Source organism: Manis javanica, chromosome 1, assembly GCF_040802235.1.
Source record: "Manis javanica isolate MJ-LG chromosome 1, MJ_LKY, whole genome shotgun sequence".
NCBI classification, from domain to species: Eukaryota; Metazoa; Chordata; class Mammalia; order Pholidota; family Manidae; genus Manis; species Manis javanica.
The window spans coordinates 29,391,946-29,404,688 of record NC_133156.1 but is presented as its reverse complement, the minus strand read 5'-3'; the positions used below and the strand labels follow the sequence as shown (position 1 = coordinate 29,404,688).

General features: G+C 43.5%; 1 protein-coding gene across 7 annotated transcripts; it reads left to right on the top strand.

Annotated features, from left to right (window-relative positions):
* The first annotated feature begins 91 nt into the window (after nucleotides 1–91).
* On the top strand, nucleotides 92–11,947 carry LOC118969938 (dual specificity tyrosine-phosphorylation-regulated kinase 2-like). Of its 7 annotated transcripts, none has more exons than XR_005057743.2 (3): nucleotides 96–2,155; nucleotides 5,001–5,287; nucleotides 7,754–11,717. XR_005057743.2 is itself a non-coding variant. In XM_073231102.1 (3 exons), the coding sequence occupies exons 1-3, from the start codon at nucleotides 476–478 to the stop codon at nucleotides 7,830–7,832; spliced, it is 276 nt and encodes a 91-aa protein (XP_073087203.1). In that variant the 5' UTR covers nucleotides 98–475; the 3' UTR covers nucleotides 7,833–11,717. The 7 variants fall into 7 exon arrangements, 1 of the variants encoding a protein (XP_073087203.1); XM_073231102.1 differs by lacking the exon at nucleotides 5,001–5,287 and having other exon boundaries at nucleotides 98–524; nucleotides 1,058–1,205; XR_012129065.1 differs by lacking the exons at nucleotides 5,001–5,287; nucleotides 7,754–11,717 and adding an exon at nucleotides 11,727–11,947 and having other exon boundaries at nucleotides 92–1,205.
* Nucleotides 11,948–12,743: the final 796 nt, after the last annotated feature.

Here is a 12,743-nt window from a genome sequence, read left to right as displayed (position 1 = left end):
CGAGTGTGTGCCTGAGCGGGGGAGGCTGGGGTCTGGGGGCGGGGCCTGCACCCGCGGTGGCGCGGAGTGGAGGCGGGGTTGTCGTCCCGGCGCGCGCCAGAGCGAGTGTGCGCGTGCGCGTGCGCGCCCGCGATCCCGGGAGGAGGCTCCGAGCGAGTGGGTCTGCGCGGCGCAGCCCGCTCCTCCGCTCCCTATGTGAGGGAATCGGGGAGGCCAGCGGCGCGCAGGGGAGGGCAAAGCATGTGCTCGGGCCGGGGGTTGCTGCAGCCGCCCGAGGAAGAGAGGATGACGGCGGCGAGGAGAGCGCGGGGCTCGCGGCGGCGGGCCCGGACCGAGGGGATGCAGCGGACTGTGTGTGTCCGGCTGTAGCTGACGCGAGGCGGCGACGAGGCACCGGAGACCCGCGAGAGGGGCGACGAGGCGGCGGCAGCGGCGGAGACTGCAGCCCTGAAATGCATTTTCTCCTCCAGCGGCCATGTTAACCAGGAAACCTTCGGCCGCCGCTCCCGCCGCCTACCCGACGGGTAAGGAGGGCCGGGGCCTCCGCGCCGCTCTCCCGCCCCGGGCCACCCTCGAGGCGCGGGCGTCGCTGCCCGCCGAAGCTGGAACAAAGTCTGCGCCGCGGCGGGGCAGCGCGGGGAGCTCCGGTCGGACGGCGCGCCCTCGCCTAGGCTCTGCTAGTGGAGGCCTCCGAGCCTGCCGGGCGGGGACGGCCCCGGGCCTCCTCCCGCCCGGGCTTGGCTGGGCCGTCGCCCTCTGCAGTCCAGTCCTTTTCCCGGCCTGCAACGTGGGGCTCCGAGCTCCGGCCCGCGGGGTCGCGAACACGCGCTTGGGCCCTACTGAACTTTGCAGCTGCCCGAGCACCGCCCGTGGGTGCGCGTTGGGGATCCGCGTCCCAGGCGCCGTGTCGGCCCCCCCCCCCCGACGGCGGTTTCTACAGTTGGGGCTCTGTCGTAGGGAGAGCGGGGTTTGCTGCCCAGAGGGGCGGCGCGGGGCGACGGGGCCTGGGTGACTCCCCCCTGACCCCCTTTTGTCTCCACCCGCGCGTGGTTCCCAGGCAGAGAAGGGGACAGCGCCATTCGTCAGCTTCAGGCTTCCCCGGGGCTCGGCGCGGGGCCCCCTCGGAGCGGAGTGGGGTCCGGCCCGCCCTCCCCATCAGCCTGCCGCCTCTCCGGGCCAGCAACGCTGCCGCCGCAGCCCACATGGTGAGACAGAGCCCGAGGGAGGCCTGGGGGACGGGGTGCGGGAGGTCCCGGGCATCAACACTGGACTTGAGCGGTTCCGACGCCGGGAGAGGAGAGGTCCAAGAGCGAGTGTCTCCATGCCCCTGGCCGGTGGCCACTCCTGGATGCCGTCCTCCGTCTTTTGGGCGAGGAGGCCGAAGCTGCAGCCACAAAGGAAGATCCGTGGCTTGGGTCCCCCACTCCCGCTCCGGAGCCCGCCCATCCCTGCCCTCCTTTTCCTCTGAACTTCCTCCTTGCTGCTTTCCTTCTCTTTTCCCTCCTTTTTCGTCCTTGCTTCCCAGAGCTCCTTTCCCTGTCCGGATAAACATCCCTCCCCCGTCCACCACATCGGGTAGTGGGTATTTATAGAAACAGATCTGTGTTAGGGGACTGCCAGGCCGTCCTGCCTTTCTCTCCCGCTCTCCCTCTCTAAGTTCTTACTGATGAAGTGGGCAGGGGCCAAGGAGGCAGCACATTTCCACGCTCTGTGCTGGGATCCGAGGCAGCTTTCTGGCAATGCCCTGGGCCTTGCCAACTCCATCAGGGACCCCAAGGGTGGCGGGCTCCCTGGAGCCCAGCGCTAATGAGCGCTGAAGCCTCCAGCTTTGACCAGATACACGTCCTCTGCCGGCCCGGCTACCATCAGACAAGGTTGCTGGCGGCCCTTTTGTTTCTTACCTCGGGGTCTGTGTTGGCCTTAAAGGCTTTCGCCTGTTTCAGAGCCTTGGAAGGAAGCTGGGCTTTCATCTGCCTAGAACATGTGGACAGTGGCTTCTGGCAGTGACTCACGAGCTGTGGACTCAACAGAAACTTGTGTGACTCAACAGAAACTTCTGAGTGGCAGTGATCACATTCAGTCTACTCCCCTATGCCCCAGCATCTGACACATGTCGGTCTTAAACTTTATTCACCAAATATTCTGCTACAAACAGGTAAGAAGCCTGGCTCTTAAGGGGCTTCTTCTTTAACCTGCAAGGCACTCCTTTTCACATCTCCCCATTTGCTCTGCTTTGTCCAAACTTTGCCCAAGCCTACTGGACCTAAACATATGGTCAATGCAGGTTGGAAAATCATTCTTTAAAGCCCTTACTGTCCATAGGACCCATGCTATGTGTGTCATCCATTTGACCCTCATGACCCTTATCATCCCCACTTCACAGAGGAGGAAACTGAGGCACAGAGAGGTTAAAGGAAGGTGCCCAAGGCAACCACACTGGGGTCAGCTTTGGGATTAAAGCCCATATTTTCCTGAGTCCTGAGCCAGCCTCCCAAGGTAACAAATTTAAATGGGATTCTTGGCTTCTGTACTCAAAGGAGTCTTTCACAGGTTAATATGAATTGTGAATCCAAAGATGGAGCATTTCCTGAGATCATTTGACCCTTCCTTTTTTTATTTCTGGGCACACATGCTAACATCTGACAGCAGTTTCGGAACGGCTGCTAGGAGGTAATTAAACAGCAAGTGATAATATCCTTAATTAATCCAATTCACTCCCTTTTGTTTGTACTTATTTCCTTATATTGGCAATAGCTCCAACAGGAGGTCTTCAACAGTCAAATCGCTGGTTATTCCCTCTGACTCTGGAAAGAGCATGAACACCAAAAGCGGCATTTTTCAAATAGAGTCTCATTTTGGGTTACTGCTTTGCACCAATCTGTGATGTGATGCTGCCTGTCACAGCAAAGGGCTGGCATGATTTTTGAACCAGAGTTAAGGCCATTACACACACACACACACACACACACACACACACACACACACACACACACACACACATGTCTGATGAATCAGAGCTCACCGTCGGACTTAGCCCTTTTATTTAAAATATTATGTAGTTGCAGGACTTCAAAGACATCCTTCGGATACTTTCCCATTGCTGTATTCCTTTTCACCCATTATTTACTTTTTTGCTGACCGTATCTTGATGGTGGGGCTTCACCTATATGCCTTCTCTTCTCCCTCACAGTCTAGCATAGGGTTGGATGTGCACAAGCACTCAACAGAATGACTGGCTGGTGGGTCTCCTCCATTCGGCAGCATCAAAGCTACCATACAGTGATTGTCTTCTCTGTGTAGACATTGGGCTTCATGCTTTGTAGCTAGGGGTTGGTATACTGCAGCCCATGGGCAAAATTCATCGTGCCTCTTTTCATAAATAAGGGGCTATTGAAACAGCCATGCCTGTTCGTATGTGTATTGTCTGCGGCTGTTTTTGCACTGCAATGGCAGAGCTGAGTACTTAGGATGGAGCTTATAAGACCCTGAAAAGCCTACAGTATTTACTATTTGCCCCTTTATGGAAAAAATTGGTTGACCTCTGCTTTACACACACACACACAAACATACACAAAATTTCTTTCAATTCTTGTGACACCCCTGAAAGGCAATGCTCCCATTTCACAGATGTGAAGATCGCGATTCAAGAAGTTTCAATAATTTGCACACCTGAGAAGTGGCAGATCCAGAGTTTGGACTCAGGTCTGTGACTCTGAAGCCATGGTCTTTACTTTGCTCTGTGTTCCCCATTCCTCAGGACTGCAGAACATTGAGAGCAGTCCGAATTTTTTACCTTGACTGCTGAACATCTGGGGTTGATTCTGTTGGGGGCTGTGAGGGCACTGCCAGCCTAAAATCTCCCAAGAAGATGGGCAGGATGCCTGGGTAGTTTTTACCTGAAAACAACTCTTAGATACACAGATTCCCTTCTGGAGATCAAAGGTGTCTGGAACAGCTGATTCATCAATACCTTTGAAATCTGGTGCCAATTTCACAGAGGCAAATTAATTTCTTTAGCTTCTTAGCTGCCGACAGCTTCAACGCTCCTAGTGGTTCCAACTGTAAAGTGTTCCCCCTCTTTCTCTGCACCACAGATTCCTAGAGCTGTCTGCATCTTTGGTGACTTACCCATGTAGGGGAGGGTAGTCAAGCTCAACTCAGAAGCTCAGCTCCTAAGTCCAAGTGGTTAGGTGGTGGTAAGGGCTGAGAATTTTTGTTTCTCTGGAAAGACCGAGTTGAGCTAGTTTCCGGGTTATTGGTGGAGATTTTTGCCGCTTAAATGTATATTGTACAAGGCTAATAACTGAACCCAAACTCAGCATGTTTTATCGTGTTATTTATTTATTTTCTGGATCTATGGCTGTCTTTATTGAAAGTATTACAAAAGCATTACACCATGTGTTAAAGGAATGGGATTTGTGGAAAAGCATGAAGTGGTGTCTTGTTAAGCCAGGGGGCATGTTGTCTTGGTACTTTTTTGGCACCTTTTTAGGGACATTGAGAAACAAAGTCCCTAAGAAAGGCAATTTTTACCTAGGGAGCATTCCATCATATTAGGAATTCCAAAGCACATTTAAAGAAGAAATGGAAGCTTGTGGATGTATTTGGAGGGATTCCTGATTCATGGGAACTTTTGCTTTTCTGAAAGGTGGGATCTAGGATTGGGTGCAAGGCACCTTTCTATACATCATCTCACTGGTTTCAGAAACAGCCTACCATGTTGGAATCATTACCTCCATTTGTAAAACAAGGGAACTGAAATTCAGAATTTTTGAGCAAGTTGATAAAAGTATCACACCCACTGGATAAGCAGAGATCTGCCTTATTGAAAGTCCTTATTCTTTGAAAATGATATCAACAACAAAACAATAAAAATAATAGCTGTTGACATTGAGTGTTAACTGTGTGCCAGGTACTGTGTAAACACTGTCCATGCATGATCTCATTTAATCCTCACAATGACCTTATGAGGTAGGTCTTATACAATTCCCATTTTACAGGTAAGAGAGACTGACATTCAGGACAGTTGCATAACTGACTCAGGGCTCCTCGTTTGGAAATACCGAAGACAGGGCTTGAATACATACATCCCTGTGGAATACCAGTGCTGCAAAGACTCGAACTGACTCCTGCTCAACTCAAATCGTGCCAAATCACAGGTTCAACCCAGAACTGGGGGTTCATCTCATGGAATTCCCATCCAACAGAGGATCGACTGGGACTTAAGGAGACCCCCTCATGTCTATTCATTTCTCAAAGGGAAGATTTGGCCATTTAAAGCAGAAAGGTCTGAACTTGGCTCTCTTCCTTTTATCAGCCAAGTCTACTCACTCTTCCCCAAGTCTATGTTGCCCCTTACTGAGGGGTTAACTCAGAACCCCAACCCTTAGCACGGAGAGGCAGCCACAGCTAGACCCTGGCCCAGGCCAGCCTTTGTGCCCCACCCTTCATGCCTGTCTTGGGAACAGTCATCACCAGCAGATCCCCCACCATTGGGGGGAGGGTTTATTGAGCTATTGCTGGCCTGGCTTGCCCTTATCATTCATGCCTTGCATCCAAGCCCTGGCCCCAGATCTGGCAAGAGAGGTCTGGTTTCCAATTTGAATGTAGTCTCATGCCGGTTAGCCCCACTTTCTGGGGAAGCCATTGACAGTGACCAGTGAAGACCATTTCCTGGGCATTTCTTATTTCCTTTGTGTGTTTTCTCTTTTCTCTGTCCTCACTGCCTTCCTTGTATTTGAGAAAATGCAGATTCCTAGGCCCCACTCTGAGACGGTCCGATTCAGTGAATGTGGGTTATCTGTATTTGGAAGAGCCTCTGGGAGATCCCAATGCAGATGGTCCAGGAACTGAACTTTGGAAGGTTTTGACCTACACGACAAGGTCCAAACTCCTTCATATGTATCTGTTTGCTTGGGCTGCCAAGGCTGGGTGGCTTAAATAACAACATCTGTTTTCTCCTAGTTGGGAGTTCAAGACCAGGGATCAGTTGATTCTGTTTTTGGTGAGATCTCTTCCTGGCTTGCAGATGGTACCTTTTCACGGGGTCCTTTCCTTGGTGTATGTGCAAGAAGAGATAGATAGAGATGAAAATGGAATAGAGATAAAGAGAGGGAGATAACCTCCTAAATAAATGAAATAACCTCCTAAATAAATGGCCTTTGAAGCTCTAGAAACTTTCTCCTCTATAAATGCATCTTCTAAATATACTTCTTCCAAAGTTGTGTTGTAGAATTCAAATATGATCATGCTATTTTTTCTATGAAAACAATAACAAAAAAACCCTTTGTTTCTTTCTCTATAGACTACTACTACTGTTACTACAATTTTCACCACTAGATTTCCTTTTCCTATGTATAAACTGTAATTACCACTACTAACTATTGCTACTACTACTATTATTTCTAACATTTACTGAACGTGTATTATGTGCCAGACATAAATGTATACTGCTTAAAAACATGGACTTTGGATTAGACAGATCTTTGTTTTAATCATACTCTACCCACTTACTTTAAAATTATTTTCTCAGTTTCCTCTATGGTAAAATATGGATAGTAATATCTAAAGTATAACATTATTCTCTAAAAACTGGGATAATCCATGCAAATCACAACAGTTGTATATAGTAAATACTTGCTAGATAGTTATTACAATGTCTTTCACTTAAAGCTCAATTCTGCATTTTATCCTCACTTGACAAGTAGAGAAATTAGAGTTCAGATATTAAATATCAGAGATGATAAGCCCAAATTCACACAGCTGGGTCCAGCTAGAAAACACAGCCACAGTCTCTTTACCATCTCTGTGTGCCAGATCCCATAGTATGCATTTGACATTGTGAAGACCAATGGCAGGCTGCCCCAAGATTTGCCACTGTGACACGAAGAGTTTTTTAGCTGAAAGCCATCAAGGCCCAAAATCAGGTGTGGTTTTGACACCACTCCCCATCCCTCCCCCCTCAAAAAAAATACTGCATGAAGAGCCTCAAGGGATGGGCAAAGCTGGAGGCAAGGGGGAACAGCAGAGGCAAAGGAAAGAGGAGCAGATTCATTACATATTCAGGGATAATGAGGGGTCTGCTGTGAGGAGAGACAAGAATAAGTTCATGAGGTCCAGGAAGAGGATTGGAGAAAAAGGTTAGAAGGTAAACCTGGGAAGCCCCGTACAGCTAATTTTTTTAATGTTGCTGGGGAGGAGGAAATTTCCTCTACCCCTTCAAGGTTCTTCTAGCTGGTCTAAGAATCAAATTGACACATGAGATAGACTAACAGTAAGAAACAACAAAGTTTAATTACTTATGGACATTGGTTCCAAAGACAGTGAGGGAGAAGGAGATATTACTTCATCCTGAACCAGCCGGTAGGACCTGACACTTCAAAGGAAAAGGAAAGCAACTCAAAGGAATATGAAAAGATTAAATGTTTGATAAACAAAATACTTGATGGGCCACACAGAACCAATGGGGCACAAAGAGGAATTCTAACAGACTCAGCCACATCCCTCCCTCTCTACCACACCTAGTTAACGTTATAGCAAAGCCGTCTACGGTGATAGCTCCTGGAGCTGTTCCTCCATCTACATTTGATATACATCAATTTTTTTTCTACAAAATGATACAGATTAAGATGAAGCCTTCTTTCCCCTTCTCCTCTCCTACTTTCTGATGCACTTCTGTTTATAGGAGAACACTAAATGTGGAGACTTACATATGGCCAGCTGTTTGCTGACACTCTCGCTTTCCTTCTCCCAGCTTAGAGCCACCGTGGAAGGGCCTGTCCAGCAGTGGCTCCATGTCCAAACTCTTCGTCTCTCTAGGAGTAGCCTTGTGACTGTTTCTCCTCAATGGAATGATGGAAGTCACTTCTTACCAAAACTTTTAAGAAGCAGATGTGCTCACTCTACATCTCTTTTCCCCTCTGTTGGCAAGGTCCTAAAAGATGTTCATTTTTTTTTTGGATGTCAGACTTTAAAAATTGCAGGGGTCTGAATCCCTAAATCACTTCATGAAGGAATATATGATGGCAAGAAAATGTGCACTGGACTGTCATATGAGCAAGAAATAAAAATTATTGCGTTAAGCCACTGAAATTTTATTTTGTTAATCTAATTAGTCATTCAAATTAATTACCTAATTAATGTTTTGTTTTTGTAGATATGTTGCTTGACTTTAATTAATCCTTTGTTATACCTGTATTTCCCAAATTATGCTAATTAATCCAATGTTTAGTCTTCTATATTTTGCCCCAATTACCTTAATTAATTCAAATATTTTAAAGTTAACTTTCTAATTAATACAATTTTTGTTTTTATAGCTATCAAAAAATAAAGTTTTGCATTTATATCTTTTTAAAGAAAGTATATCCGAAAAATATAAAGTCAATATTGACCTATGAATTATTTTTTTCACAGAGGAGTAGGTTTTGAAATCTTTCCATGTTGAGACAGGTATGATATATATATATGTATGTATAAAAATATGTATAAAGATAAATATTATATACATATGTATAAAATAAAGGTCACTTATAAAATGTATAAAAATAGATTATTTCTCTTAACTTATATAGGATTCTATTTTATGAATATTAGTCATGGTATTTATTCATTTCTGATGAATATTTAGGTGGCTTTCTTTTTCCTTTGTATTATGCTGTCATAAATTCTATTATGCTTTCTAATACACATGAATAGCTTTCTACAGTTTCCTTGAGCATAAATGCAAGAACCATTCCAGGATATATGCCTATATTTAGAATAGCATTTTAATGTTTTATTGCAATATCCAAAATGCTTGTTCCAGTTTATTTCTACAGCAATGTATAGTGTTCCCATTTCCCTGCATCCTTGCTAGCACATCACCATTCTTGATAATTTGATGCTGATTCTTGTTCGAATTTTCATTTTTCAAATAGCTGAGTATTTTGTTAGTCTATTTGGGTTTCCTCTTATGATTATTATCTGTTCATATTCTTTGTCCATTTTCTGTGGGCTTATTCTTCATTTTCCAGCAGACTTTTTAAGGTTTCAAAAATATTCTGTGTATGAATTTGGTTACCTGTCTTTTGTGTCTCTTACTTCAATGTTGATTATGTGTTTTTATTGACTATATACTTAATTTTGATGTAAAATTTATCAAATGTGTTTTGATCATTTTTCTTTTTGATTTTTATAAAAGAAAATCTTCCTTACCACCAGTATTATGAATTTATTTCTATATTTTCTTCTAATGTGTAAAATTCTATATTTTACATATATATCTTAATCTAGCTGGGCCTTATTAAGGTAGAGATCTATATTTTTTCCATGTAGAACACCAACAGTTGAATAAGTCTTCCTTTTATCTCTGATTTGTAATGCTATCCCTACCACTGTCTAGCTGTGTGACTTGGTCAAGTTAATGTGTCTGTAAAATGGTAATAATAATACTTTCCTCATAGGGTTATTGTGAGTTATAAATTATGTGTGTATTTATGTGTGCATATGGTTACTACTATGTACAAGTCATTATTGCATTATGTCATATTGATGATCCTATTATTTGGAAGTAAGCATTTACTTAAAAACCATTAGATGAAGAGCATATAATTTTAGGGGCAGTGCATATTTTCATGATCTATCAGCCCAAGAGTTCATCCCTTCAAGAGCCAGCACTTTAATCTTGCCCTGCTCATTTGACATAAAGGAAGCACAGTTTGACATAGAAAATATATATGAACTACATAAAAATCTGTTGTGTACAGAAACACTGTAAGCATGATAATTTCTTTAAAGAAATCACTACTGACTAAAGAAACATATTTTTCTTTAGCATAAATGAAAATAGCAGTTGACACAATGTCAAAATGCCCAGCCCTTCAATTTCAGAAGCACTAAGAGAAGCCAGCAATTAATTCTGAATTTGACCCAGTGGTAGAAATTACAGATGGAGAAGGGACCAATCATTTCTACAGAAAAATTGGCCTCATTTGACTCTTCCTTTTTTAAGAATAAAGATGTGAACCTAGGTCTATCTGCCTTCAAAATATGAGCTCTAACTATACACTTGTATAGGAAGAAAGGAAGATCCCCACTTGTGTATAGAATGTGAAAAATACACAAGATGATGCATCAGAAAGATTTAGGTTTGAGTCCTGCCTGTGTGGCTAACAGACCTGTGACCTTGCCTACTTTCCTTCTCACTAAATTGGGAACAATAACAATGACCTTCTAAGGTTGTTGGGAAAATTAAGATAATAGTTGTGATGCTCTTGACATGTCCAGTGCTATCAATGTTAGTTTTTATCTTCTTTCCTGAGAAATCATGTAGCCTGTATGATTAGCAATTAGATCAAACTATCTCTAGCTTCTTTGTGCAAATCATTTCTACAGAAAAATTGGGCTTATTTGATTCTACCATTTTTAAGAATAAGAAATTGCAGCAAAATAAAGGATGATTTTGAGACTTGGAGACAGAAATAGCAGCCTAATTCTGAGCACATATAAACACACACATGTGCATGTGTGCACACACGTCTGCTGTCCTAGATATTGTCCCTCGACTCAGTCCGAAGGTTCTGTCTCCTTATTAGATCTTATTCCCAGGTTACTAAAATGTCAGGCCTGGTATGATTCAAACTTTAGCCAGTATCAAAAATTCTAGAATGACAAGACAATGTCATGATATTATGTTATGATGTTTATGGCATAATTTAATTATAGGTACTAGCAAACAAGTGTGGAAAGTATTTGAAGAGAAGTTTCCCTGTCATACATATGAAAATACAATTTTAAAACTCCTCTTTAGACAAGAATAAACTTGGGATGGTTGCCCTGACTCAGGTCACAGGGAGCCTCAGTTATACCTCAAGATCCAGTGTGATCCAAGAGACGGTATTTAGAATATAAAGCCAGCAGGATAGTCTAAATATGGGATGATGACTGTCAGCCCAATTTGGATTCTTGGAGAACACAGTGCACATCATTTCAGAATTACAAACTTGTAAAAAAGCAGAATGCCTGCAAACTGCTTCAGGAATCGTAAGCCACAATCCGAGGTAAATTGCCCAAGCAGCAATAATGAGATTTTTTATGGATGCTGAAGCAAAAAAACTTCTGAGCCTGTGTTTGCACTCAGTGATATGTATATTTTTTGGTATATTTTTGATGAGTTAGATCACATTTGCATGTCAGAGTTGCAGTTCTTGCATACAGCACAGGTCAGTTCACAGCTGAGTTTTTAGACATTTATTGCAAGTATTATGTCACTTTATAACCACAGCTCTTTCAGCTGAAATCCAGTTTATACATATTCAGTGTACATTTCTTTTTTTCATTTAGGAGTCCCCTGAATTGGAATTGGAACTCTGTGTGTGTATGTGTGTGCATAATTTTTAGCTAAATACAAAGAGAATGTCTTTCAATATATTTCATGTGACTAGGTACACTAAAGATGCCGGAAAGGGTTACCTGGTAGAGGCTTGGGGCCAGGTAATGTGCTGCCAGGAAGCATCAGTGTTTCAGTTTACGTGGTAATTCCATTTTCTGATGGGGCACCAAAATAGGGTTTGCTTTCCTAGTAAAAGGCTTGGATTGTAATTTCACTCACCAATAATATGAGTACTGAATAATAAGAAATTGGTGTTTTTGCCAGGAGGAATTTTGCCAGGAGTTGGGAGAAAATAAGCACCATTAGAAATACAATGGACTGTTTTTAATGAGTAAGTTGAGCAAGTACATCATTACAGGTGGAAAACAAGGACCCTGATCTTCATAAGGCGGAAACAACATGAAACACAAGAGGAATCAGCAGGATGGGGATGATGCACGAAGAGAGAGGATACAGGCGGCATCTACATCTCAACAGAGACTGAGCTTTCCTCTGTGACATGCACTCCACTGTGTACCATTCAGGGTAGTCTGTGTATTAAGTAGCCATTTAGTAAATATATATATTTAGTTAAGTATACATTTCCTGTCTCATAGCATGGATTCAGTCATTCTCAACTAATGTATATTTCCATAAAAAAACCCAAGGAGCAAGTCCCTTTGCCCAGACCAGGAACCAGCCTCATGTTAGGATATGCTCTATATTGCATGTTAATAAGCAGATATGTGCTAGCATGCATTTTCTGGTAGCATCTAGCAGCGCCTTCTGCATATTCAAAGGCTAAGTAAGAAAATGAACTACTACTTTGCTATACCAAGGAGTGAGATATACCACAATCATGCTGCTCTGTGTTACATAAGGAAAACCCTGGAGTCATCCTTGAGTCTGCTCCCTCCTTCATTCCCACCACCGGACAGTCTATCAGGCTCCATAGGCTCCACCTCAAAAGTGTAACCCAAATTGACCACTTCTTGCTAATTCTGCTGCCACCATCCCTGACCAAATGATCCTACAGCAGGCCCCTGAGTGGTCTCTTGAATGCTGCTATTGCCTCTATATTCTTTTTTTTTTATGAATGAGTCAAATTTTATTTTTAATTAAAACTTTAAAAATAAAATTGTATATATATAAAGGATACCACATGATGTTTTGATATAAACATAGTGAAATAATTACTAGTCAAACTAATTTATCCATCTCACACAGTTGCCAGTGTGTGTGTGTGTGTTGGTAAGAGCTCCTGCAATGGACTCTCTTAGCAAATGTCCAGTATACATTTTTGGTTTTTTCCCCACACAGCAACTGAAATGATATATATCTTTTTCAAATTTTATTTTGGTATCATTAATCTACAATTACATGAAGGACATTATGT

Excerpts from the sequence above, each read along its gene's own strand:
- LOC118969938 (XM_073231102.1), top strand. The coding sequence starts at position 476 with ATGTTAACCAGGAAACCTTCGGCCGCCGCTCCCGCCGCCTACCCGACG. Across the intron at positions 525-1,057 it reads TCCCGCCGCCTACCCGACGG|GCAGAGAAGGGGACAGCGCC; the intron begins GTAAGGAGGGCC and ends CGTGGTTCCCAG. Across the intron at positions 1,206-7,753 it reads CTGCCGCCGCAGCCCACATG|CTTAGAGCCACCGTGGAAGG; the intron begins GTGAGACAGAGC and ends TCCTTCTCCCAG.